At 37.2% G+C, this 27297-nt stretch overlaps 4 protein-coding genes across 4 annotated transcripts; 2 read left to right on the plus strand and 2 right to left on the minus strand.

Moving 5' to 3' along the window:
* The first annotated feature begins 1632 nt into the window (after positions 1–1632).
* On the plus strand, positions 1633–3044 carry LOC113769839 (receptor kinase-like protein Xa21). The gene is made up of 2 exons (XM_027314139.1): positions 1633–2568; positions 2756–3044. The coding sequence occupies exons 1-2, from the start codon at positions 1647–1649 to the stop codon at positions 2797–2799; spliced, it is 966 nt and encodes a 321-aa protein (XP_027169940.1). The 5' UTR covers positions 1633–1646; the 3' UTR covers positions 2800–3044.
* Positions 3045–9553: 6509 nt separating this feature from the next.
* On the plus strand, positions 9554–12694 carry LOC113770315 (receptor kinase-like protein Xa21). Its single transcript, XM_027314734.1, has 5 exons — positions 9554–9593; positions 9930–10001; positions 10200–10271; positions 10540–12434; positions 12638–12694. Exons 1-5 carry the CDS (start codon positions 9554–9556, stop codon positions 12692–12694), a joined length of 2136 nt encoding a protein of 711 aa, XP_027170535.1.
* Positions 12695–15508: 2814 nt separating this feature from the next.
* On the minus strand, positions 15509–16631 carry LOC113770318 (receptor kinase-like protein Xa21). The gene is made up of 2 exons (XM_027314737.1): positions 15959–16631; positions 15509–15579 (listed from the first exon to the last, which is right to left on the minus strand). Exons 1-2 carry the CDS (start codon positions 16629–16631, stop codon positions 15509–15511), a joined length of 744 nt encoding a protein of 247 aa, XP_027170538.1.
* An 8998-nt stretch (positions 16632–25629) lies between these two features.
* On the minus strand, positions 25630–26664 carry LOC113770319. Its single transcript, XM_027314738.1, has one exon. It carries the CDS (start codon positions 26662–26664, stop codon positions 25630–25632), a length of 1035 nt encoding a protein of 344 aa, XP_027170539.1.
* Positions 26665–27297: the final 633 nt, after the last annotated feature.

The following is a 27297-nucleotide window of genomic DNA, read 5'->3' on the forward strand; positions in this document are numbered from 1 at the left end:
TATTTTTTCCTCTCAAATTATTTTTTTCCTTGTGAAATGACTATATGACCTATAAATATTTTAAAGCTATAGCCAACATTTTGGTAATTTAGACAACTCCAAGCCTGAAAGAGTAAAATTGTAATAACTAAATATATAATTTTTAATTAATTAATTTGTGCTCGTTAAGGCTCGACGAGCCATCGAGCTTGACAAATTAATACTCGAACTCGGCTTGATATATTAACGAGCTACTTGAGCTCGACTCAAGCTTTTTTTGACCGAACTCGCGAGCTGCTCGCGAGGAGCTCGGTTCGTTTATATCCCTACCTTAGGTTCCGTCCTTACCGGCGTGTTTAAAAAGCACGTTATTCACACCTTATTTACACACACTAATTTGTTTGCATCATCGACACATTTTTCAATTACCTTTTTATCTCATATACATCACATCAAAAAAGTGCTACATTTTTTCACAAAATTATCTCAAATAATTTACAATCAAAACACGTAATTTTGAACTTGGTTAGAAATAAATGTAATGAGCTTTTTCCAATGTGGTGAAACTTTTAAAGTAATGACGACTAGATATGAAAGTGTTGAAAATATGCTTGAATTTTCTAAAAAGCAGTGACAAAAACTCGTATTTAGAATGGGTATGTAAAAGTCATCCTTACATTTGATTTGCATTTTGGCAGAGCGTATATATATATATATATATATATATATATATATATATAGAAAAAGTAATATTATGATACTTTATTGGAACAAGTATTTGTCCGATTAAAAAGATGATAGGAGTTAAAAGAATAGTTCATAAAATATTTTTCAAATAGTAGCTGATCAAACAAATATAATTTGCAAAAAATTGTTTGTTCATGATATACCACAAACTAGTTAATTTACGTTTTTAATAAAATCTGAGCAATCATATCATCTGTACTATAATGCTCGGATAACAAATTGATTGCCCAAAAAATGTTTTTGATTTCTTCCACAGGATTATATAGTTTCTAAGCTTGCAATGACTTGAAATTCAAAAGGAGTTAAAAGCAACGTCATCAATCAAAATTGAAGGATATAATAAATTGGAAGAGAAGGTCTAGAGCTCACTTTCAGGGGAGACTTCAGAGACGACCGGAGGTAAGATAATGAGCTGCATCTTCCCCGATATTGAGACTACTTAATAATTTGAAGCATTAATGTTCTACCCACCTTGGATACACAAATAATTTGAAAGCCGTATTCAATTTTAATTCACATATTTTGCTAGAAAGTGACCCTACGGAATGATAGACATCTATGCTAGTTGGTCATAGCTACGTCTATCTCGATTCGATGCATAGAGCCGATGATTTGATTTCATATGAACTAGATGGTATAATAAAAAGATCTTGCAAAGTTTCGTGCAGAAGCAAATATTTTAGCTAAAAAAAAAAAATACTTTGAAAACTTTAAAACATTTAAGGGATGAAAATGAAAATTTCACAATCTATCTTGGGACGATGACTCCTATTGATGTTATCATAGTTAATTGATGTTCCCCACCTCCACGTGTGTGTTACTGTGTCATGAAGACTTCCACGCTCGTCTTCAGTATATATGATTTTGCTGCTGACACTAATTCATGCGAGTTTCAGTCAAAAAAAATCTCAACTTGATCAATGAGCAAGGCCATGGGCAAAATTCACTACCTTTTCTTGATAAATTTTAGCTTAGTTTCGTTAGCCATGATGGCTGCCGGCAACAGTAATGTTACAACGGATCAATTAGCGCTTCTTGCGCTAAGAGATCGCATGATCAATTCAGAGCCTCGAGAAATCTTGGCAAAAAACTGGTCCATTACCTCCTCCGTCTGTGATTGGATAGGGGTCACCTGCGGGTCTCGACACCGCCGAGTGACTGCCTTGAATATCTCAAAGATGAACCTTACTGGTACCTTACCTCCTCAACTTGGGAACCTGTCCTTTCTGGTTTCCCTTAACATTAGCAGGAACAATTTCCATGGAGAGTTGCCCCCTGAGTTAGTTCACTTGCGCAGATTGAGATACCTTAATTTTAGGACCAACAATCTCAGTGGAGAGCTTCCCTCCTGGTTTGGTTACTTACACAAACTCCAATTCCTGTCTCTCGGAAACAATAGCTTTTCGGGTTCTATCCCGCCTTCCATCTCTAACATGTCAAAATTGGAGACGCTATGTCTGTCTTTCAATTCCATTGAGGGGACCGTTCCAACAGAATTTCAGAATCTTCATAATTTGAAGACTTTGGTTGTTGAGTATAATCCGCTTTCCGGTCCTTTGCCTCTCCATGTATTCAACATTTCCTCACTGGAAAACATTGCCTTCTGGAATAACAACCTATATGGCATTCTTCCGGACGACATCTGTCAGCGCCTTAAGAAACTTACATGGCTTAATCTAGCGTACAACAATTTGATCGGTCGAATACCTTCAACGGTGTCTCAGTGTTCACAGCTTCGGTATCTTTCCTTGTCTGGGAACCATTTCACTGGACCGATACCCATGGGAATTGGGAACCTGACAATGCTGGAGCAAATACACCTGCAGATGAACAATTTAACAGGTAAAATGCATTAGTGACTGCTTTCATTCCTATCTTTTAAGTATACATTAAGCTTATGTTTCTGTTCTTGTATATGCTTCATAGATATCTAGTAAGCTTATGCTTCTGTTCTTCTATATGGAGGTTTCATAGAAACATAATAACTATACCAACATTTGTCCTTTTTTTTTTTTGGCGGTTTTGATAGGCAGTGATGTGAAAGCCCAGCCTCTCTCTATTAGTCTAGATTAGTCTAGATTTGTCTAGATGCAAGTTACATTTCTAGAATCTTCCCGAAGGAAATCAGCACCGCCTTAATTGTGGTAACTTAGTGCATGTATAAATGGACGGCAAGTGTTTAGTACAAGTGTAAGGTAATTTTATGAGTTTTAAATTGGTGTCTTAGTTTAGAGTATAATTGTTAGGAGTTCTGGTTATTTTGGTATAGTGCGTGTTGTGTATAAATTATGATTATTATTTGTGGATTTCATTTTGGATTTTGGGATTCACATACGCCCACATAAACATTCACGTTTATGTACGAGCGTGCATATATTCTTTGGTAAATTACATTTACCTCTTTTGAGGTTTGATTAAATAACGTATCAGATCCTAAGGTTTGTCAAATAGATTAATAACATAAACACTCTTTTCGCATGGGTCTTAACCCTTTAACATTACAGGCCTTCATCAAATCCACTTTTATGACAAATCTTGGCTTTCCTCTGATATTCTCTTACCAATTCATGCATTAAAAGAACACTATCTGCTAAAGCAACATCAATTGTTGGAAGGGGAGATCGATGTCTGCCTTTCACAAAAGCATTTTGAGTAGTTGAAATGAACGTGGGAAGCACGTTCTTCAATCTAACAGCAAGCATTGCAGCAATACACTCGTATAAGTGTATTAAAGTAGGAAATAGATCTATAGTCCTTCATATGCATAGCATCCTTCACCTTTGGAATCAAAGTACAGAAGTACTGTTTAGGGGATAGAACATATAACATTGTTCAAAACAGAACTTTATAGCATCTGCAATCTCCCTTCCAATTGTATCCCCGCTGCCTTTAAAGAATTCGCTGGCTTATCAATCTGGTCCAGGTGATTTCCCATTCTTCAAGCCAGATGTTTGCAATTGTTGTTTCTACTCATCAGAGATAATAGAAGAGATCATCTCTAATAGATACCTTGATTTTAGAACTAAAAAGATTCTTATAATATTGAACTGCTATTTCCTTCATCAACTCATAATCAGTTACTCTTTCTCCAGCATCTGTGATTAAGGACAGGATTTTATTTCTAGCAATATTGCTCTTCATTTTTCTAGAGAAAAAAATAGTATTTCTGTCCTCCATATTTAGTCACTGAATTCGAGATTTTTCTTTGAAAAATTGCTCCTCAGCTATCACTAGTATTGCAAACTTATTAGTTGCTGACTTACACTTCTAGATCAGTCCACTATTTCTAGGTTCTGATTGGAAAGCAACATGAATGCTATCCAATTGAGCCTTCTTTTGCAGCATTCTGGCACTGGTACTACTGAAGTGCTTTTTATTCAAGAGTTTGAGCTCAACTTTCAATTTTCTAGGCTTTTCACACACTTTTGAGTGGATTACCAACAACAACAAGTGACCAAGAAGCCCTTAGCACATCACTAAACTGCTCATGCTTCAACCAAAAACTGTGAAATTTAAAGGGCTTGGGACCAAAGTCTATAGTATCTACAGTTCTGACAGAAACTTGAGAGTGATCAGACACATTTGGAGGCAAAAATTCAACTTTCATTCCTAGAAGAGGAGTACCATGCATCATTTGCAAACACCGTATCAAATTTACTATATATTTTAACTCCATCATCTATCAAACTACACCAAATATAATATAGTCCTATACTAGGAACTTCATCTACATCCATCGTCTCAATAAAGGTATTAAACTCCTCTATTTACCTAAAGTCAAAATCATAACCACCAAATTTATCCTCAGCAGATCTTAGAGCATTGAAATCTCCAAGGATCGCCCAAGGATTACCACCTATTTGCCGGTTCAACTCCATCAAATATTTCATAAAGGTCTTCTATCTGCAGGTTTATTCATACCATATACCATAGTTACCATAAAAGGGATCTTTAAGGTCACAACTTGTACTAAGCAAGTGATTGCTTCATGGTGCATTTTAAAAAGTTGACACTGCACATTTGTCCCATTTCACCAAAACAAGACTCTACCAGCAGTATTACTAGTAGCACTATGAAAATAGCTCCATCCAGGCATACATCTTTGCATCACATTATCTATGTTATGCATTTTGACTTTATTCTCAAAAATGCCAATACTATCCACATGTAATTCAGATATTAGTTTTTACATAGCTATTTGTTTTACAAGTATATTGAGACCTCTAATATTCCAACATATGACTTTATGATGAGATAGGCATCTTGTTACACTTTCCCTTCCGCCTCTGCTTCAACTTTACACTTTTTGAACTTTTTGCAGTAATATTACTATCAATATCCTCTCAACTCGATAAAGAAGAATAACTATTTGCAATTAGTAGAGCAATCTCAATACCATTGATAGGAATTGACTTTCCCATCATATCAGCAACTGGCTCACTACAACCACTCTCAGGGATCATGTTACTATTCTCTTTTGGTAATGCCATTTCCAATATTTTATGATCCATCACATCTTTCCCTTTGTCATGATTCTGTTCAAGCTCCATAATAGACTTGCCAGCCTTTGCAACAATCATTCTTTTTTCTTCTTGGATAGTAGGTTTACTGTTCTTTACACCAACCATTGTCTCTTCTTTCTGTTTGGGCATCCATTTTTTAATCACCTGGGGAACTGACAGACATTTATTTGCCTAATGTCCAAAACTCCAACAGTGGTTACAACTGGATAATACCCACTCATACTCCACTTGCTAATAATCCTTCCTCCAAAATTCATTGACAAATGGGATGCTCGTAGGTCTTGCTGTCTTTATATCTAATTCAACACAGACCTTAGCAAATCCAACTCTTGTTTGAGCTGCGGTATGATGAGCAGTATATAGTGGTTTTCCCACAACACTAGCTAGTTTGCTAAGAACACTAGGGGTATAACAGTGCAATTTGCCAGTTTCAAACTAGGAAATCGAATCCAAATGGGCACAGTGGAATAGATATCCTTAGACAGATCAAAATCCAGACTCCAAGGCTTTAAGAAAAGCATTTTACTACCCCATAGCCAGGGTGATTGCTCGAGTACCTCATTTTTACTAGCCTCGTCAGAGAAGTTAAACACAAAGATCCCCTGCTTAGCACAGAAAATTTCCATTTTTCCCAAGTGGTTCCACTTCGTATCAACAAATTTTTTGATTACAGAGAAAGGAGGCAAAGTTCCCACCATAAACCCAACTACTGCATATTTCCATTTGTTGATGCCTTCAAGTACATCATCCAGATCCAATTTTACCAGAGACAAATGCTCATTAGCAGTCTTTTCCAGAGGATCAAAATTAAGATGCATACCTCTGTAAGAAGACTTGGATTTGACAACTTGCACACACAAATCTCTTGTCAACAGATCCCTTTGTTTTCCTGCACTAGATTCCCCACAATCCACCTATCGCAAACCTTGCGCTTCAACTAGAGTTGGAAATTCATTATCGTCCTTCCCTTTCATAACCATTAGCAAATTTCGCCCATTCCCAACATCAGGCCATTGAATTCGCTTGGAAGGAACCATTGCATGTCTTCCTTTCGCTGAATTAGTATGCAAAATAGGCACTAGTTCTGAAAAAGGAGCCATAAGTGTCTAGTTCAAAGATCCCACCAGATCACGCAAAACAAGATGAAACAAAGAAATTTGACCGAGGAAAAGTAATCGGGGAAGTAGACGCTCACAAACCACTGTAAAAAAACTACCCCATTGAAGCAGGAGAGCTCCAACAATAGCAGGAAGAAGCAGCGTGCACCTTGGTAAGTGGTAACTCTCCTCGGCGCACGTTTTGACTTTATTAATTTTGCTACTAACAGTATCACTGTGATTCTAACTTCTAAGGTTAAAAATATCAGTTGTTTCTCCCATTTTTAAAATTTTGTAATATTTTCAACCCAATCAAAATATATGATTAAACCACTTATTCTAGTGAAAGGAAAATAATTTCTTTCTAACAATGCCGTTTGTTACACTATTATTTTACACAGTTACAATTATATTAATTAAGACTTGAAAACAAAAACAAAAAACATGAAGATGCAAGTCTGCTATGATAAATTATGGCAACTAAAAACATAAGCAGCATATTCATTTAATCCGCAAACAATTAATAAAAGTTCATTTAAGATATTCTCAAGCTACAAAAGTAATTTTTTTTCTTTGGGATTTGTCTATTTGGTGGTCTAAGATCACATAACAAGTTATTTTTTTTTGGCGAAAGGAATGGACCCAAAAATTTTGCAATTTAGGGAGTCAGTTTTGTTTTTAGAACTTTAATATTGGGCTTATCTTCAATTTTAATATGCTCTTAGAGTACCAAATAAAAGAAATCTTTCCTTTTATGTAATATGTTTTGAGTAAATTTAAGAAATTTTATAGACTGTTTAGTGTCCATACTTTTTATTTCTCCAACTCGATGGCTTGAAAATTAGAAAGAAGAGAAACTATTCATAATCATATTTAAAATTCATTTGAGATGTTTTCAAGGTGCAAAAAAGTTATTTTATTCATCTTTGCAGTATTTTCAAATGCTTTTTATGCATTTCATAAAATATTCAGAAGTTGAACATTTTTTTTTTTATATTTTTTGTCCATATTATTACCAAAAAATATTAAAGGATCTCTCAACTTGGTTAAGAAATATTTCTATTAAATTACCACATTAGTCAAGTTTTCAAATGTTAAGGGGTTTTAAATTAGTTTATCATAACAATAACGTAGTAGGTTCAGTTGGTAAGATGCTTTACCTGTAAATCGAAAACCATTATTGATCCTTGTTGAGAAGAAAATAGTTTATCTTGGTGAGTTAGGGACCACAAAAAAAGAGTAACTTTGGAATGATGAATTGGTACTTTTTTATAATTAGTTTTTTAATCATATATTCTTACTTTGATTGAAAATGCTACAAAAAAATTTGAGGTTCACTTTCTCACGAAAAGCCGACTGAAAGCCGAATCTAGTGGTTGTGTGAGAATAGAAATCCGTTAGATTGGAGACTTGCAGCCTAGGAGCATCAATCAGACTTCATGAGTTGGGTTTTGACAAGTCCAAATTTGATTTGGGGGAGAAATGGATTGAGTGGTTTGGAGAAGGGTGTGTGAGTGAAAGGTTTCGATTCTCCCACTTACACTAAAAAAAAAAAAAAAAAAGGTCTAAACTCGACTTAGAAAATAAATAGGATTTTTGGGCTTTTAAACTTTTGAGTTTGGACTTGAATTAGAAGGTTCAAGTTTAGCTCATACTTTAATATGAGGTTCGAGTTCAAATCAGACTTGGTCCAATCTCACAATTAAATATATATAATGTATAATTAATATTTATGAATTATTATAGATTTATATATAATGTATTAATATTTTACATTATAGTATGTATAATTATATATTACATATATCATTTACTATACAATTATATATTTTATATATAGTTATAAATATGCAAGAGCCAAATCTTAATTGGGTTTGAGTCTAGTAAAATTCAAACTCGACTCATATTCGATTCAGGCATATTATTTAGACCTAAACTCTGCTCGATTTTATTAAATATACGCCTCATTGACCTTTTTCGGGGCAAACGGGTCGAAGTTGGACTAATCCAACTCTATTGATTGTCCAAAGTAAGACAAAAGGAAGATGCTACTGTAGGGTCTTGGAACGGCGGTCGTGGGACCATGGGACGATACCGTGTCAGGCCTCTAAGTCTTTAGAGCTCAATTTAGTAATTTTAGAATAAAAAGAAAAAGAATTGAGAACAAAATTAAGTAGAGTAATAGAAAGAGGAAGAAAGCACAAAGCAGTTGATTGATTCAGGATAGAGAAAGAAATGAGGACTAATTCTATTTTGATTACAATCGATATCCCGTTACACTAACGGATTTGGGCCCTCAGAAATCAAGTTCAAATTAGCTGTGTAAACCCAATAACATTTGGCGTAGATTGATACAATTTTGGTGTGATCATGATTTTTGCACAAATTTTAGTTGCATAAATCACAAACTCAAAATTTATACCAAAGTTGTACCAATTTATAGATGTTGCAAGAATTACATTGGACAATAAATCAACATGTAAGATCCAAAATCCTAACGGATTTGAACTCCTCTGTACAAGCAACCGATCACTAATGGCCAATTGGCAAACTAGACTTACTAATTGAAACTACAACTTAATGATACAAAATGCAAGTAAAATAATAAGAAACAACAATTGCCTTGTGCTCTTGTCATACATTTTAGGTTTTCGTATACTTGTCCAGCTATTATTTCTTGAATAGTTTTTTATTTGATACCTTCTTCTCTTTTTTTTTTTGGTGTAAATCCTTGTTGAATTTTAGTAATGTCTCACTAGTTTTTGGCAAAATAGAAATTGGTTCCTTTTCCTTGATTTAATGGAGCACTCATTTTTAGGAATTCAATAGGAAAAAGCTCTTATCTAATTTTCTTTGTTAATTTAGTGATTTATGCTTAAAAATAGAATTTAGTGCGTTAAATGAGTAGGGAAAAATCAGTTTTGTATTCATTGGGTACTTTTTTGTATTCAATAGTTCTGTTAGTTGGATTTAAACAGTGTGATAGACAAGCATGACCGTAAAATGGCCAAACCTGATCTATGTTCGGTTAAATCGTCCCCTGCTATGTTATAAACATTCTATATATAATCATTTTCAATTAATGCATTTGGAGAATTCAATTATCTCCTTAGCGTTGTTATTATATACTTCCATTACAAGTCAATTCAAACTCATAAAAGTTGCAATTTTACAGGTGCAATTCCAAATGAAATAGGGAATCTTACTATGTTGAAGATTTTAAATTTTCGCGACAACAAGTTGACAGGTATGCCTTTGCTCCTAATGACAAGTTCTTGATTGCTTAAACCATAGGCAAAGCTCGGCATGCGATTGGATTTATGCTTAAAAATCAGTTTTGTATTCATTGGGTACTTTTTTGTATTCAATAGTTCTGTTAGTTGGATTTAAACACTGTGATCGACAAGCATGACCGTAAAACCTGATCTATGTTCGGTTAAATCTGCCCCTGCTATGTTATAGACATTCTATATATAATCATTTTCAATTAATGCATTTGGAGAATTCAATTATCTCCTTAGCGTTGTTATTATATACTTTCATTACAAGTCAATTCAAACTCATAAAAGTTGCAATTTTGCAGGTGCAATTCCAAATGAAATAGGGAATCTTACTATGTTGACGATTTTAACTTTTCGCGACAACAAGTTGACAGGTATGCCTTTGCTCCTAATGACAAGTTCTTGATTGCTTAAACCATAGGCAAAGCTCGGCATGCGATTGGATTTATAGGATAAAAGGATCACGACTATTTCCAATTAATGCATTTGGAAAGTTAAAACCTCATCATTGTTTGTTACTACATTGTTTCATTACAAGTCAAATCAAACTCATAAAAATAGCAATTTTGCAGGTGTAATTCCAGCTGAAATAGGGAATTTACTTATGTTGACGGCTTTAGACTTTCATAACAACAAATTGACAGGTATGTCTTCGTTCCTAGTGACAAGGTCTCAATTGCGTGGACTGTCTTTAAGACTCCACATCAGTTTGATCTATAGGATAACTTAGGCCTATGTTCAAAGAGGTTAGTTTTAAAGCCTTGCTGGAAGGATTTGGGAAGACCTATAACTTTCTATTATTCTAAAAGATTTTTTTTTTTAAATTTAAATTTTAGAACCTTGCTAGGCATTGCCAAGGGAAAGTTGCCGATTGTATGCTAACGCAAAAGCACTTCAATTACCATATTACAGGTGGAATACCCGAAAATATTGGGAACCTTCACAGATTGGAGATGCTTTATTTATACAACAATACACTATCGGGTTCCATACCGGCAGCAATTTTTAACATTTCATCTCTCCAACATATTCAACTTAATCAGAACAAATTCTCAGGACCTATTCCTTTGACAGCGAGTAATAAGCTAAGCAATTTGGAGTCTCTTCTTCTTGATGACAATTACTTGAGCGGAGTTATACCTAGCACCATCTCAAATGCTACTAAGCTAGCTTTTTTGGTGCTTTACAATAATGAGCTCACAGGTTCAATCCCCACCTCTTTAGGAAGTTTAAGAAATATAAAATTTCTAAGCTTGGCTGGCAACAAGCTGTCAAGTCAATCCTCAGAATTGAGCATTTTCACTTTCTTGACGAGTTGCAGAACTTTGAAATATTTAGTGTTGGATAATAATCCTCTAAATGGTTTTCTACCAGCTTCCTTTTCTAACTATTCGACTTCACTTGAAGCCATAAGTGCAAACAGTTGTAAAATCAAAGGAAACATCCCAGATGGAATCAGCAATTTGAGCAGTTTAGTGCTACTAGAATTTTCAGGTAATGAATTGATTGGATCTGTCCCAAGAACTATGCATAGTCTGGCAAATCTTCAGGTGTTGTACTTGGACTCCAATCAAATAAGAGATGTCTTGGACATTTTCTGTGGATTACATAGTTTGGGGTTGTTAGACTTGAGCCAAAATCAAATTTTCGGTAGTATCCCAGAATGCTTAGGAAATATGAAAAAATTGAGAGAGATTTACTTGGACACCAATAGGTTGACTTCCATGATACCTGTTACCCTATTGAGCATGAAAGATCTCCAAATTCTGAACCTTTCATCAAATTTCTTAAGTGGATCACTACCCCTAGAGATCGGGAACCTCAAAGCAACGTACAGTTTGGATCTCTCGTCTAATCAATTGTCAGGCATCATTCCTACTACAATTGGGATGCTGCAAGTTTTACAGAACCTTTCATTGGCAAGAAATAATTTGCAGGGCTCCATACCAGAATCATTTAGCCATATGGTCAGCTTGGAATTCTTGGACCTTTCACACAATAATCTCTCTGGTGTGATACCCAAGTCAATGGAGGCACTCAAATCTCTTAAGGAATGCAATGTTTCTTTTAATAGATTAAGTGGCGAAATTCCTAGAGATGGTCCCTTCAGAAACTTTACAGGTCAATTGTTCATGAACAATGAAGGACTCTGTGGTGACCCAAGGCTTAGTGTTTCACCATGTCAGAGTAATTCAATTAGAAGATCGAGCAAAAGAAAGGTGCTTCTACTTGTCATTAGTGTGTCAGGGATTGCAGCAATACTGATAATAGCAATTGGAGCATTATTGAATCTAAGGTGGCTAAAGAAACCAAAGAGTGGATCAGAGTTGATGTCAATGGCAAAATATGATAGATTTTCATACTATGACCTTTTGCGCTCAACTGATAACTACAATGAAAGCAATTTGCTTGGAGAAGGGAGCTATGGTTCTGTTTACAAAGGGATCCTAAGCGATGGCACTGTTGTGGCTATCAAGGTATTCAACTTGCTAGTGGAAGATTCATTAAAAAGCTTTGATAGAGAATGCGAGGCACTAAAGAGTTTACGCCATCGAAATCTTACAAAAGTGGTCAGCTGCTGCTCTAACCCTGATTTTAAAGCCTTGGTACTCAAATACATGCCCAATGGGAGTCTTGAGAAGTGGTTGTACTCTCACAACCATTTTTTAGATATGTTTCAAAGAGTAAACATAATGATTGATGTTGCTTGTGCATTGGAATATCTCCATTATGGTTGTGATACTCCTGTGGTACATTGTGACTTGAAGCCCAGTAATATCTTGCTTGATGAAGATATGGCTGCTCATGTAAGTGATTTTGGTATAGCAAAAATGTTTGGCCAAGGAGAAAGTATTTTGTATACCAACACCCTCGCAACGCTGGGATACATTGCACCAGGTTAAGCATTTAGCTTTTGCTGTCTACATTTTCTTTATTTCTACGATGCTGTTCATCTGTTGTTAATCTTTTAACTAATTCTATTATTCTGACTATTGTAATCTTACGACAGAGTATGGATCCGAGGGGATGGTTTCAACAAGAATCGATGTATACAGTTTTGGAATAGTTTTGATTGAAACTTTTTCCAGGATGAAGCCTAGTGATGAAATGTTTTCAGGAGATTTAAGCCTTAAAAGCTGGGTAGAAGATTGTCTTCCTGATGCACTTCAAGTCGTTGATGCGAACTTAATAAGGCCAGAGGATGAGCATTTCACTCACAAGCTGAAGTGTGTTTTATTGATCATGAATTTGGCTCTAAACTGCTGTAGAGAATCTCCAGGAGAAAGGATGAACATGAAAGATGTTTTAGCAAATTTGAAGAAGATTAAACACCAGCTTCTTATGACAGTAAGTGCTTAGCAATTTTGTGCAAATTTTATCTTTCAATATAGGAAGTTACTTTCCTTATTTGTTTGCACTCATGGTCTACTATTTCTTGTAGCCAACTCTCAGACCTTGAGTGGATCAGATACAATGTTTTGACCAGATCAAACAGATATTGCTATATAATTCAAAAGCTTGATTATTTTGAAGGCTCAAGAGTTATGTACTTGATTCCATAGGTGTCATTATATATGCCGAATTTGGACTTTCAGTTTTGGGGCATAATAGATAATTGGTTTTATTTTGCTTTCTTTGAATTTTGACCAAGTTCTTGGTTACTTTTTATGTGGACCTGATTATGTATCTTTTAGCCTTATCATGTATTAAGATTGCAATAAATGTTTCGTTTCTACAAATGAATGCATCAGGTTGCTTCGGTTCCTCTCTAAACTACAGAAAGAGTAGTAGCTGTCATTTGTTCTTCTTCCTTTACAACAATTATATCCTACAAGCCGTTTAAAAGAGTTAAGTGAAAGCATGGCTTTTGTTGGCAACTGTCACTTCCCTTTGTTCTACATCACCAGTCTTTTGGGATTCTTTGAATCATCACATATCAGAACTTTAATATCCTTACCTAATTTGAGTTGTCCATTTATACGCGGAACGAAAATTGTGAGAATTGAATTAGGTCCATATAAAACTCTATTGGACTTGGGGTGTGGAACGGAAACAGAGATGTGCAAGTATGAAGTATCTGAGAATTGGTGAAGCATTTTTATAAAGAATGTACTTAATCAAGCTTCAGCTATCAGCCTTTAATGCACCATTTTAATTTAAAGAATGGTTAAGTATTGACTGTACTGAGGACACTGATGTAATAGTTACTAGCTAGAGATAATAACAACGTCCTTCTTGTTGGAGTCTTTTGATCTTATGGACTTTCTGCCAGCATCCTTTGATTTTTTATTTTTTTTTTGTTTTAACAAAAAAAAGTCAAGTCTAATAGAATTCATGTAGATAATATTAAAGTGAAACATTGCAATTCTTGACATAGAGATTAGTTAAAAAGTTTCCAAGGCTCGGGTGGTAGAGCTGCCTCAAAGGAAAAGTCTATTGACATGTGAGGCAAGTAAAGAAGAACATGCTTCCACTTACCAGGAAGTTTCTAGCAAAAGTCATCCTAGACCTAAATATATGTCCTTTCAAACTATTTACTTGTACACAATATAAACAAACTCAGTTGGCACAGATTCTCTGTTTGTTTTTTTTTTTTGTCACAAGATAGAATTCTTATAACTAATCTAGGGAGGAGGGGGCTCGATGTAAGTAGAGACTCCATCGAAGAAAACCAATTAAGATCGTCACATATTGTGACAAAATTTTGGTGAGGGGTCAAGGGTTCACCCTTAACCTCCCACACCACCAGGACTTTATAGTCTTGGTGGTGACCACCGGGCCAAAGGTCAGGTAGCAGATTCTCTGTTTGGTTATACTAAGTTGTTTAGGGAACTGAAGTGAACCAGTGTTACCAAAAAGAGAACTTTATCTTGATTAAATTCAATAAATAACATACCAAGAAAAAATGTACGAGTAAAGGGGAGAATTATATACATGCTTTAGAGGACAACATTTGTTAGTTGTTTTACAAGAGAAGAAACAAAGTCTACAACCACTTAGCTCATATAAAATCAAAAGATCAGTTATGATGTTATCACTGTTAACCTAAATTATTTGCACCTATATTTGGTCTAAATGTGGCAATATTTACGATGACATCAACCTATATCACTCTAAATTTCTCTGATGCGTACTATCTTTGGGACTTTTGTTAGCTCTTAATGTGGAGAATTTTTTTTTATTTTTTTAAAGGAAGTTAGAACATCTCCAATCAGTATCCTCTAGCCACTGGCCATTTGGTTGGTCATCATTTTTTGGTAAAGACCTCCCTCAAAAATTTGTCACAATATGTGGCTGGTCTTAGTTGACCATCTCCCTTTGCCCATTCCCCTAGATTCTAGATTAGGTTATAGGACATCTACCGTTACAGACAAAAAAAAAAAAAAATAGTATCCTCTCCTCAGGTTGCTCTGCTGAGCACTTGAAAGGTAATTCCATTATTGATGGAGTGCAATTTTACTATCTCTATTGGATTCTCTTCAAATTGGCTTAATTTCTTTTAGGTGGGTTCTTTATTTTGTATGGAAGTAGACTCAATAGGGAACCACATTAAATTTTGTGTATTGTTTATTTTTATATTAGTGATTTGTTTATCATTAAATTATTGTGTACTTAATTTTTCAATAGTGATTTATTCCGCGTCTGAAACCCAATAAACTGGTACTAGAGTGGGGTTCATGATTGAATCTTGATTGACTATTGGCATCAGAGGTCTGAATCCCATAACTAAATTTTTTCCCTTCTATTCAAAAGGATGCTCTTATTTCGAGATCTAACAAAACGTTTTATTAAGTGGCTAGGAAAATGATTTACAGGCATTGGTGCTCTATTAGGACTTCGAACTGTCAACTACAAAAAATCAAATCTAGAAAGCAGAGTTTTAAAACTGAACCTTAATCTTCTCTAGAGCTGCAAGAGCATCTTTCATGCCGATCCTTTCTTTAGGAGATTCTGCAGTGCAATGCATAGCCAATTCCATAACTAAAGAAACACACTCCAATTTTCCTGTGAAGTTCCCTTCATTTGGCTTTAGTAAGTTAGCATCCAGAACTTCATTTATACACTATGCGGCATGGAGTCTTTTATCCAGAGTTTTGAGACTCGAATTTCCTGTAAACTTTTCATCACTGGGCTTTGTTCTCGTAAAAGTTTCCATCAACATGATTCCAAACTATAAACATCACACCTCCTTGATACTAGTCCTTCCAAACCATATTCTGCAGTGGTAATCCATTATATTTAAAGAATCAATTACATGACCTCTGTTGCAAAGGACCTGAAGCAAAATTGGAATTTAAAAGAAAATTGAAGAGTTAGTTTTAGACTTTACCCGGTGCAATATAACCAAAGGTGGCTAGCGTTCTTGTGTAGACGATGCTGTCGTCTTTATCCATCAATTTCGCGATGCTAAAGTCGGTTACATGAGCAACCATTTCTGCATCTAGCAGGACATTACTAGGCTTCAAATCGCAATGAATCACTGGTATCAAGTAGCCATTATGAAAATAATCAATTGCACGCGCCACATCTATCATTCTGTTTAATCTCTGCATTATATCCAAGAAATAGTTGTGGGAATACAACCACTTTTCAAGACTACCATCAGGCATGAATTCAAGAACTAGAGCTTTGAAATCATTATTATAGCAACTGCCAAGTACTTTTGGGAGATTTCGATGGCGAACGTTGCGAAACACTTCACATTCTCTTTCGAAACTCCCTAGTGAAATTTTCACTTGTAAATTGAGCATTTTAACCGCCACTAGCATCCCATCTTTTAAAATCCCTTTGTAGACAGATCCACAACTCCCTGTGCCAAGCAAATTGCTTTCCTCATAACCATGAGTTGCTTGTAAAAGCTCATAATATGAAATCCTTTGCACAGTTCTGATCTCCAATATCCCTTCAGTCCTACGAGAAATTTCTAAGGTTGTGATGAAATTTAAAAAAATTCTACAAAAGGGGCGATTTGGGTTATGTATTCCGTAGGGGGGTCTTCGCATTTCAGGAATGCGAGCTCTGATAAGCTCGCATTCCTGAAATGCGAGGTCAGAAGAATTTTTTTATTTTTTTTTTCGGAGGTCATAGAGCTCGCATTCCACGAATGCGAGCTCAACTTATTGAGAATGCGAGAGAGCATCTTTATTCCTCATGTATTCGGTTGGTAATGGAACGCAGCATGTTGTAGAGGAAAGGACACCAAAAATGAGAGAAATGCTTCTCCGAAGCTCATGCATGGGATTTTTTCCAAATTTGCACTTTAACCCCTATTTTTTTTACTAATGTTACTATGGCTCAACTAATTGTATAACTTAATCAATTTTGTCTCCTTAACAAGCCATTTTTCTTCAATATATCTTAATGTATTTTTGGATAGATTTTGAATGAGTTTTAGGATGAATTTGAAGGTTTAATAACTTTTTCTAGACTTATAATTTTGATCTATGAACTTCAGTGGAAAAATGGAAATTTTTGTCGTTTAATTGTAGAAAATGGGTTTTCATTCTTTTTTTGTGAATTTTTTCATTTAGTTTTGGTGGGTTTCATCTTAAGCCCTTAATTTTGTTTAAACCTTTAATTTTTGTAATAATAATGATTTAACCCCTCAAACTTCTTTAATTCTTTCCATTGGGTCCCAATTTCTTTTAATTTGTTAAACATGGGTTGTTTACTTTCATTTAAATGCCTTGATTGATTGAATTTCATATTTATTTTCATTTCCTGTGATTATTTGCTCTAATTAAAATGATGCCTTGACCATTTTCATTTAAAAAAAGTTGGAGCATTTTTTACGGTTGGAAATACATTATTTTATTATAATACATTTAAATGGCAGAAAAAGTACACATGCATAGTTCTCTGTATTTCATATAACAATGTAAAAATAGAATGAAATTGTTAACATGTAAGGTGTTGACTGTAATTTATGAATAAAATACTAACTTTTTTCCCTTTTCTATCAAATAAATTTTTTTAATCAAATTCTAATTTTCCTTTGTTATTAATGAATCGTATTTATTTGTTGACACCAGTGAATATTAGTTATAAGAATCTAATAGTTAATAGTCATTAATATCTGTTACAATTTCAATTGTAATTTTAGAAAGATTAGGGAGTGAACGGATGGAAAGGAAGATTATAGAGAGAGGGTTAGGGTTCGGTGAAAAGAGGGAAGAAAATTGTGAAAAGTGCAGAAACGAGGCTTCGGTTCTCCTATATCCGTGAAACGATCCGAGCTCGGTTCGAAACTGAAAGGGTGCGGATCCGGCATGGTTCGGATCCGCAGCACCGGAAGCACAGACGAGCCGTCGAATATTTATGAAGATTTTTTGGATCCGAGCTCGGATCAAAGGATACGCCGTCGGATCCGTCTGGGCAATTAGGATCCGAGCTCGGATCTGTAGTTCTCTGCACTAATTGCAGAAACTGCAATTTTTCAAACTTTTTCTCTCTTTTCCGGCCAATTCCAAAACATGCGTTGGAAAAACGTTTTATGAAATTTAACCTCCCACGCACATGTAATATACCAAAAGTACAATATCCAATCTCTTAAAACACATCAAACACATCTACATTGTAAATCGAAGGGTGAGATTCTTTGATCATTTTTGCATTTTTACACAAAAATGGCACTTTTGACCATTACATGCACAGCAAATGAGTCCATGAGCATGTATAAACATGTTATTAATAAAAGTCACGTGAATATACTGAAAATGCAACATTTTACGTATGCTTGGGAATTCTAAGTATAATTAAAGGAAGGATTTGGCCTTGTCTTTGACTATATCAGTCACTTATAGGAAAATCTCATGTAAAACTAGATAAATATCATTAATCTTGCAAAATTGTAAGCATAATTTTTCTTATTTAACCAAATATACTTTCTAAAATGTAAAAATCCTAATAGCATAATAATTCATTCCAAGCCAAATAAGAATTAAACTTTAACCAAACACCATAAGTAGCACAAGATGATTGAAGTAAAAGAAAAATAAAATCTACAAAGTTTGTCTTAACAAAAGAAAAGAAAAATAAAGAAATAAAAGATCCAATCCGCTAAAGAGCATCATGGCTGCTGGGAACGAGGGTCTACTGCCTGCTCGGCTCCATGAGGACTCTGTGAGGTACCAATATGGCCCTCCTCTTGATGAGGTGTAGGAGTAGGGGACCGGCGGATATGGAAATGATCCTCGATCGCACGAAGACGGCGATCATGTCGGTCGAGTCGCTCGGTCATCATCCGCTCCGTCTGGTCAATGCGCTCGACAACTCGCGTCTCCATACAACAAATGGCATTTAGGAGCTCTTGCCACTTGGAGCGCGGTTGAGGAGGTAGTCGCGGAATCGGAGGATGAAGAGTCTGTTGTGCCTCCGTCCCTTGAGTTTCCGCTTGTGGTTCAGTACGAGGCGGAGGCTGAGTGGAAGTCGATGCCTCTCCTGTGTCCCGGACCAAAGCAGCTCCAAAATCCGTAGAAATACCCAAGGATTTGAGTATCGTAGCATTAACCTCCTCGGCCGACCTAGTTACAACCGCTCTCTCGGTTCCAAGAGGAATCTTGAGCTTCTCAAAAACAAGTGATAGCAGTCGAGGAAATCCGAAACAAGTGTCGCCGGGCCTCATGCGAGCTGTGGTCCGCATATAACTGATGATAATGCTGGGTAGAGGAATTCCGGTCAACTGCCTACCCACTCCATGTATCATCTTATCCAAAAAATAGAGATCGCTATTTCGGATCTCCCGTTTGCCACTCTTTTTCGGCACCACATTAAAGGCAAAAAGATAGAAGATCAGGTGGAACCGATGATCGAAGGAGTCGGCATATACCGTGAGTTTTTTCGAACTTCCTCGCTCACGGTACTGCCCCTTTAGACGTCCCACAGCCTCTCCCACTTGCCAAGGATCTCTAGCTTTGAACTCCTTGGTCAATTTGACGTCGTCGCCTTCGTCTTTGAGTTCGACGAAGCGTCTCAGTGCATCTCGATTGAGAGCCACTCTCTTGCCTCTAACCCGTGACACAATGAGGTTGCCACTGTGGCTCTCCTTGTTTTCTACATTAGCATAGAACTCCCGGACTAGGTTGGGGTAGTAGTGCTTGGGCAACCGAAGGATGTTCTCCCATCCAAGTCTCTTGAATGCTGTAGAAATGTGATAGTGCGCGTCCACCTCCGGTGCCAAGTGTTTCTCAATGATGATCTCCTTGTCCAGTCCGGCTTCATACCACTCTTGGTTTTCGAGCGATGTGAATCGTGTGGTATCGTAGTCTGGCGGTGGCTCGTCACGGCTAGTAGATGCGGTCTTCCGGCGAGAACGAGGTGGCGACTCAGGTGAGGAAGATTCTTGCTCAGGTGACTCCTCGTGCATAGAGGGTGTGTGTTCCTCACTTGAGGAAGGAGTAGGAGTACGAATGCGAGCCCTCCTTGTGCGAGCCATAATACCTATACCAAAAAGCTTTGAACGTTCATTAGAAAACGGATAAACTTGCTCACACTTGTTATATAAGAATTTTACAAAATTTCTGCAGAGTTTCCCCTTGTAAAAGGGCTAAACTCCCTGCCAACATGTGCCAAAAAAACACAACCAAATATCGTACATAGACTACTGAAGCTCTTGGTTAACAGAATACATCAAGTAAAAACACAAACAAATTGAATTAGGGTTCTCATATAATAATACTATACCTCGCAGTTCTAAGTTACACCATATAATGGATGCATTTTTATATGCTGAGATAGTTTCATGTTCAACTTGATAAAATTTTGCAGGCAGAAATTTTTACCTGGTTTTTAAATGCGTAAATTGAGAGCAGAAAAATTCTCGAATGATAACACATTTCTAAAGGGATATATATTCAGAAACTGCATTTGGCATATATAACAATACCATTCTACCATTCTATGGTACTCCTATCTGAATAATGTCTGAATTGAATACAAAGAGTTAGGAGATCCTTGAACCGGTCAATAAACCAGGATTGCAACGAAATGAGTGTTTCCACTGCCCTTTCCCTCCCCACGTTTTACTTCTTCTGAAATCTTCAATATTTGGTACAAGAATCAATCTTTGTTACCAAGGTCAACTTCTGGACAAATGCTAGATAGACAACAAGCCGAATGGCCCAGAAAGGCATATGAGACTTAGAATCTGAAATCCTAATCCCAAAAGGCATGCGTGGAGTCTTTTGATCAAAATCATAACTGTACAGTTGAAGAGCAACTGCTCCAAGATTTTGCCATCAAAGCCAAGGCGACCAAAATTCTAGCTAGAAAAGATGAAGTACCTATCTGAAATAAAATCTTAGCAAGCTCAATTGCATATTTTCAAGTAAAAGCGTCATCAAACAAATCAATCTTTTCAATCTTAACCATCATTTGCAGAATGTATATGCCAATATAATCATAATTCATTCATTCACAATTCATAATTGTTTCATAATATAATCATAATTCATTGATTCACAATTCCTACTTCGCACATAATATAATGTCGTGCTTCATTCATTCAGCATCAAATTCATTCATTCAATTAAAACCAACATTCACAAGTCTAAATAAATAAAATGCTCATGCCCAAAAATTTAGAAAAACTCTTAAAAATATCATCAAAACCATAGTTTTGAAAAAAATAAGCATGAAAATAGCTGTAACAATCTCTTTAAGCACAATGTGGCACAATTATATCAAGAAATCCCAGCAAACATGCATTTATCATAATATTCCCAAAAACTATAAAATTTGCAATGTAATAAATTATAAAATGTTGTTGGTAAGAGCAAATTGTTACCTCAAATGTGTAGATTGATAATGGAGGATGAAAATGGTGTAAAATTTGACAGACAAACAAGCCAAAATACCCCCCAATTTGAGGATATCAGCTGCGGCCCGAAATTAGGTTTTGAAGATGAAAACCCTTGTTTGATGTTGTTTGTTGGTAAAATAGATGGGGGTTACTGATCAGAAGAGGTTTTTGGAGGTTTTTATGATGGAAGATTGGATAATTGATGGTTAAAATGGAAGATTGGAAGAAAGGGGTAGGGTTTCGGTGAGAAGAGGGAACAATTTTTTAAAAAATAGCAGAAACGAAGCCTCGTTTCTGCTATATCCCTGAACCGATCCGCGCTCGGATCGGTTCAGTAAGGTCTCGGATCCTACAGGGCTCGGATCAGTTTCAACAGAAAGACAGACGAACCCTCGGATGTATTTCGCTTGAACTGGATCCGAGCTCGGATGGGGTAAAAGTGCAGAAACGAAGCCTCGTTTCTGCTATATCCGCGAACCGATCCGAGGACGGATGGGTTCATGAAGGCCTCGGATCCTAAAGGCCTCGGATCAGTCTCAACAGAAACACAGGCGAGGCCTCGGATGTATCTGGTTATCTATCGATCCGAGGTCGGATCCATAGATCCGCGGTCTGATCTTTCTGGGCTTCCTAGGATCCGAGCTCGGATCAGTGTTTCTCTGCAACAATTGCAGAAACTGCAATTTTCCAAACCTTTTTCCCCTTTTTCGGCCAATTCCAATTCACACATTTGACAAAGATTTTATCAATTCTAATCTCGTACGCACATGTAATTTACCATAACCACTATATCCGAGATCTCAAAACACAACAAACACATTTACATTATAATTCGAGGGGTGAGGTTCTTTGGTCTTTTTTGCACTTTTACACTAAAAGGGCATATTTTGGCCTTAAATACATATGAAATGACTAAACTTGAGCTTTTATAACCATGATATCACCAACACTCACTTGAAATGCACAATGCATGTATATGCATGAGAATTTCAAGCACTTAAAAGACAATTTAGGAAGAAAAACTCCCTTAAACCACGTGTTCTTCAATTGCACCTTCAAGATGGAAGTTCCGACATGTAACTAATTTACCGTGTATAAAATATAGGTGTACACTCGTATAATGCATAAGAATACTCATATAACCTACTTTTTTTGTACTCATATAAAGTGAGAACTAAGATACGCGCGATCGCAACATTCATACTCATATTATCCGTCATTTTAGAATATATACAAAATGTCACAAACAAAATTGTGTAATCCATAAGTTAGGTTAGTTATACAATAACAATACGAGTAATGGAATCAATGCTGCCCAAGTTTCCCATGAGTACCACATGTTGTTGGTTTGGGTATTCTTTGGCTTCGACGTGGCTGGTTTGGCACTACTGTATGGCCAAGAGTCCGTTGTGTCAACAGTGTATTATCTTGAATTTCAGTGCTTGTGCCTTCACCTCCTTCAAATTGCTCAGAAACATCGCGATGTGAATCCCTATCGGGCGTAAACTCTGTGTAAGTCACAGGGGACCTGTGATAATGGCCAATCGATCCACCTCCGTCATGCATGACATCGGTCTGAGGTGTGACAAAAGCAGATGCGCCAGCTTGGTCTTCAGTTGCCATCGAACCTCCATGGAATGCAGTTTGCATGGTGGGCTCTGGTGATCGGAATCTACGACGTCGCCCACCGCCATGCTGACTTCCGTGGGTATTTCTAGGAGCTCGCTGAACACGACATGGATCAGGGTATAGTGGAATCTCATGTGGTACGTGTGGAGGACGAAATGCAAGTCGGCGGGACTCTCCTACATGATGCAAAGATGTGGATGCAAAGTCCCTCAACTCTTGAAAATATCCGCTGTGTTGTTCATCACTAACGCCAAGAGAGTCCTGTGCCATGAAATACATGCGAGACATGGCATCGCTCTGCAAAACCAATGGACCGAATTAGAAGGACATACAGAATCTCAAAATAGTTTAAAAGGTCTATAAAAGTATTTGTGCTTGTTAAAAAGTGGGTTGGAAATAAACTATACAAGATATTGTGCCCTAGCGCTATCACCCCGGAAGCCCTCAGGGAAAGCGGGAAATCGACTCGGGTTTGAAATATAAATCACCGTGCGCTCCCGATACCACTGAACATACTCATCCGATGGATATGTAGTATCTTCAATTACTGTGCCATCTTGTATATGCACACGTCGATCATTCCAAATATCAATATATTGTCTATGTGTGGTGCTCCAGTCTTGATTCGCCCTACCACGACGATCTAGACAATGTAGAGCTGCCTGATTATCCGTCAACCTCATATCAGGCAGGGACTGATGAAACCCAAACTGCCGCATAACTCGATGAGGGAGGTGCGGCTCAACTACATCCCAGCAAATAAGATACGTTTCGGACCTCCAAATGTCCTGACCTGCAGTACAATACGCAGGAAGAGAAGCGAGAACGTCCGCCGAATATGGCTGCCATACGAACTGGAAAAAAATATAACATGAAAAATCCAAATCTTTTTTTTGTATTAAGAACTAATAAAAGGAACCGAGCCGAGCACGGATCGAAACTGAATGAGTTCGGATCCGGCAGAGTTCGGATGAAAACCGATTTATGAATTCTTGGATGATCCCACGCACATGTAATATAGCAAAAGTACAATACCCACTCTAGCAAAACACATCAAACACATCATATGCTAGTCAATACCTCTTCAGGCCGCAGGCCTGCTAACTGATCTCGGAATGCGGGCACAACATGCCTAACAACTCTGTGTACGTCCAAATCATTGTTCCACCTAAAAAATTAAAAAGTACGGTACATGTTTAGAACAAATTATATGTTGGTGTCGATATCAAAGGTCACGAAAACCCCCGAAATAAGGGCGAAACGACGCACCTAGCTCCATATGGACCAGGGTAATGCTCCAACGGCGCGATTCGGTCCGGACGCATGGTTGGTATATGTTCCCAAATCCATAGCTGTTACAAAATTAGAATCAATGTTAAAAGTGCAAAATGGAAAAATGAAAAAGTCCGGTGATAAATGTCCCTATTGAGTGCAATGTACCTGTAGTAAAACTAATGGACCGGCAATAGCCGATTTGGCAGGATGCGTGGCATCACAAAGTGACCGATAGAGAGTCGCCAAACACGCACTACCCCAACTATATTGCCCAACAGTTTCCAAGTCCCGCAGTAATGGAAGATACAACAAAGGAACTTTGTTGCCGGACTTATCGGACAATAAGTGTCCACCTAATATCAGTAAGAGGTAAATGCGCGCACGCTGCCTACATTCCGCATCTGAAGCATCGGGTGGCAACTCTGTATCCAACACTCTTGCTAAACATCCCAACTTTAGCCTCTGTCCATCAAAGTATCCAACTGCTGGCGAAAATCCAAGGAGCTCCTCACAAATGGCTCCCCACTCCTGAATGCTGCGGTATGTGTCTACCCCTATAACCGGTGGACCATCGATGTTCAACCCCCACAACACCTCTACATCCTGTAATGTCACGGTAGCCTCTCCAACCGGTAAATGGAATGTATGCGTCTCGGGCCGCCATCTCTCGACTAAAGATGTGATCAAAGAATGATCAACCATCTGATATCCACTCTCAAGCACGCCCTCAAATCCAGCCAAGGCAATATAACGCAAAACCCGATCAGGAATAGGCGTATGCGACCAAAATCCTCTGTCACACCGTCTGACATCTAACTGATTGCCCTCAATATGTCCGTGGAAAATTGAATGCGCCCGGTGTGCAGTTCCCCCCGATATAATGTCGTGCACGTATGGTCCTGGATGTAGACCTGCAGGGATAGGAGTGTCGGCCATATTCCGGATGCAAATATCTACATCAATTAAAGACGGTGAGTCATGCATAAGTAAAACCCTAAAAGTGGGCAGTATCCAGTTTTGACCAACAAATCGCGAACTGAATGTTTTATTTTGTAGCAAAATTTGACCAAAGAACTAAGATACATCGAGTGAGAACTTTGGGGCTGCAGGTGTAAACAGGAAATTCTATACTTATCAAAGCATTGAACTAGTAGCGCATTTGACAAATGATAAATTCAAGTCAGCAATGTAGTTATTTAGAATAAATCCAGCATCGAACACAAATGAACTAGACTATAAATCCCACGTTCAAAAAGTTGAACTAACATGAAACAAAAATATCTAGGGAGTCGATAAAATCAAGGCCTATAATTCGGACAATTTCTCCTATTGTGACCCGTCTGATGACAATTTCGACATCTTCTTGGTTCGTCTGGATCCCTTTCATCCATCTCATTCCGAATTCTGCTAGCTCGCACCCGCCCTGCCCGGCGTGTAATAAATTTGCTCTTGTCTGCCTGCAGGGCCCACCCAGGATAGAGCCAAGTATCTTGATGCGGCAATGGGTTAAACATGCCTGAATACTGGACCGCCCACCTTGTTTTAGTAAACTGCTGGTCCACAAGCAATCCCGGATTGTCACCTCTATTCCTGCACACCGCCAAAGCGTGTGAACAAGGAAGTCTGTATATCTGCCACTTTCCACAAGAGCATGTCTTATCAAAAAACCTGATGGTTTGCGTATTGCCTCCTTTACCATCGACGCGCCGCCCTGTGATAACCTTATATACGCCCGATGGGCCATCGAACTCAATGACTCTGTGGGCGCCTGCCTTCCGCTCAGCATATTTAAAACGCCGCCATATCCTTGGGGGAAAAGGATTGCGACAATGTGAAGCATCTTCCCTTCTCGTCTTGAATAACGCAACTGTCCGATGAAATGTCATGTCAATGCATGCACGAATTGGCAAATGTCGTGCCCCGTGCAAGACATTATTATAGCTTTCGGATATGTTGGTAGTTAGAATACCCCACCGACGGCCATCGTCGTGTGTTAGACACCACTTTTCTGGACTAATGGCTGACAGATAATTCCAAGCATCTGGGAACATGCTCCGTAGTTCTCTTCTGAACATCCGCCACTTGCGCAATTGTCTTGCCCTTCCCATTGCCCAACACAACTTACGAAGGTGTAAACCTTTGAAGTGTGTCATCAAATTGCTCCTAACATGTCGCAGGCAAAATCTATGGTAGGCTAAAGGTTCCGCCCAATAGTCAAAGTGTGTCATAGTATAGATGATACCATTGTGGCGATCGGAAATGACACAGATAGGATGTCGATCAAGTGCCACATTAAGCAAGCTCAATTGCATATTTTCAAGTAAAAGCGTCATCAAACAAATCAATCTTTTCAATCTTAACCATCATTTGCAGAATGTATATGCCAATATACATTCTTATTCATTCATTCACAATTCATAATTGTTTCATAATATAATCATAATTCATTGATTCACAATTCCTACTTCGCACATAATATAATGTCGTGCTTCATTCATTCAGCATCAAATTCATTCATTCAATTAAAACCAACATTCACAAGTCTAAATAAATAAAATGCTCATGCCCAAAAATTTAGAAAAACTCTTAAAAATATCATCAAAACCATAGTTTTGAAAAAAATAAGCATGAAAATAGCTGTAACAATCTCTTTAAGCACAATGTGGCACAATTATATCAAGAAATCCCAGCAAACATGCATTTATCATAATATTCCCAAAAACTATAAAATTTGCAATGTAATAAATTATAAAATGTTGTTGGTAAGAGCAAATTGTTACCTCAAATGTGTAGATTGATAATGGAGGATGAAAATGGTGTAAAATTTGACAGACAAACAAGCCAAAATACCCCCCAATTTGAGGATATCAGCTGCGGCCCGAAATTAGGTTTTGAAGATGAAAACCCTTGTTTGATGTTGTTTGTTGGTAAAATAGATGGGGGTTACTGATCAGAAGAGGTTTTTG

Source organism: Coffea eugenioides, chromosome 5 (assembly GCF_003713205.1).
Source record: "Coffea eugenioides isolate CCC68of chromosome 5, Ceug_1.0, whole genome shotgun sequence".
Taxonomy (NCBI): Eukaryota; Viridiplantae; Streptophyta; class Magnoliopsida; order Gentianales; family Rubiaceae; genus Coffea; species Coffea eugenioides.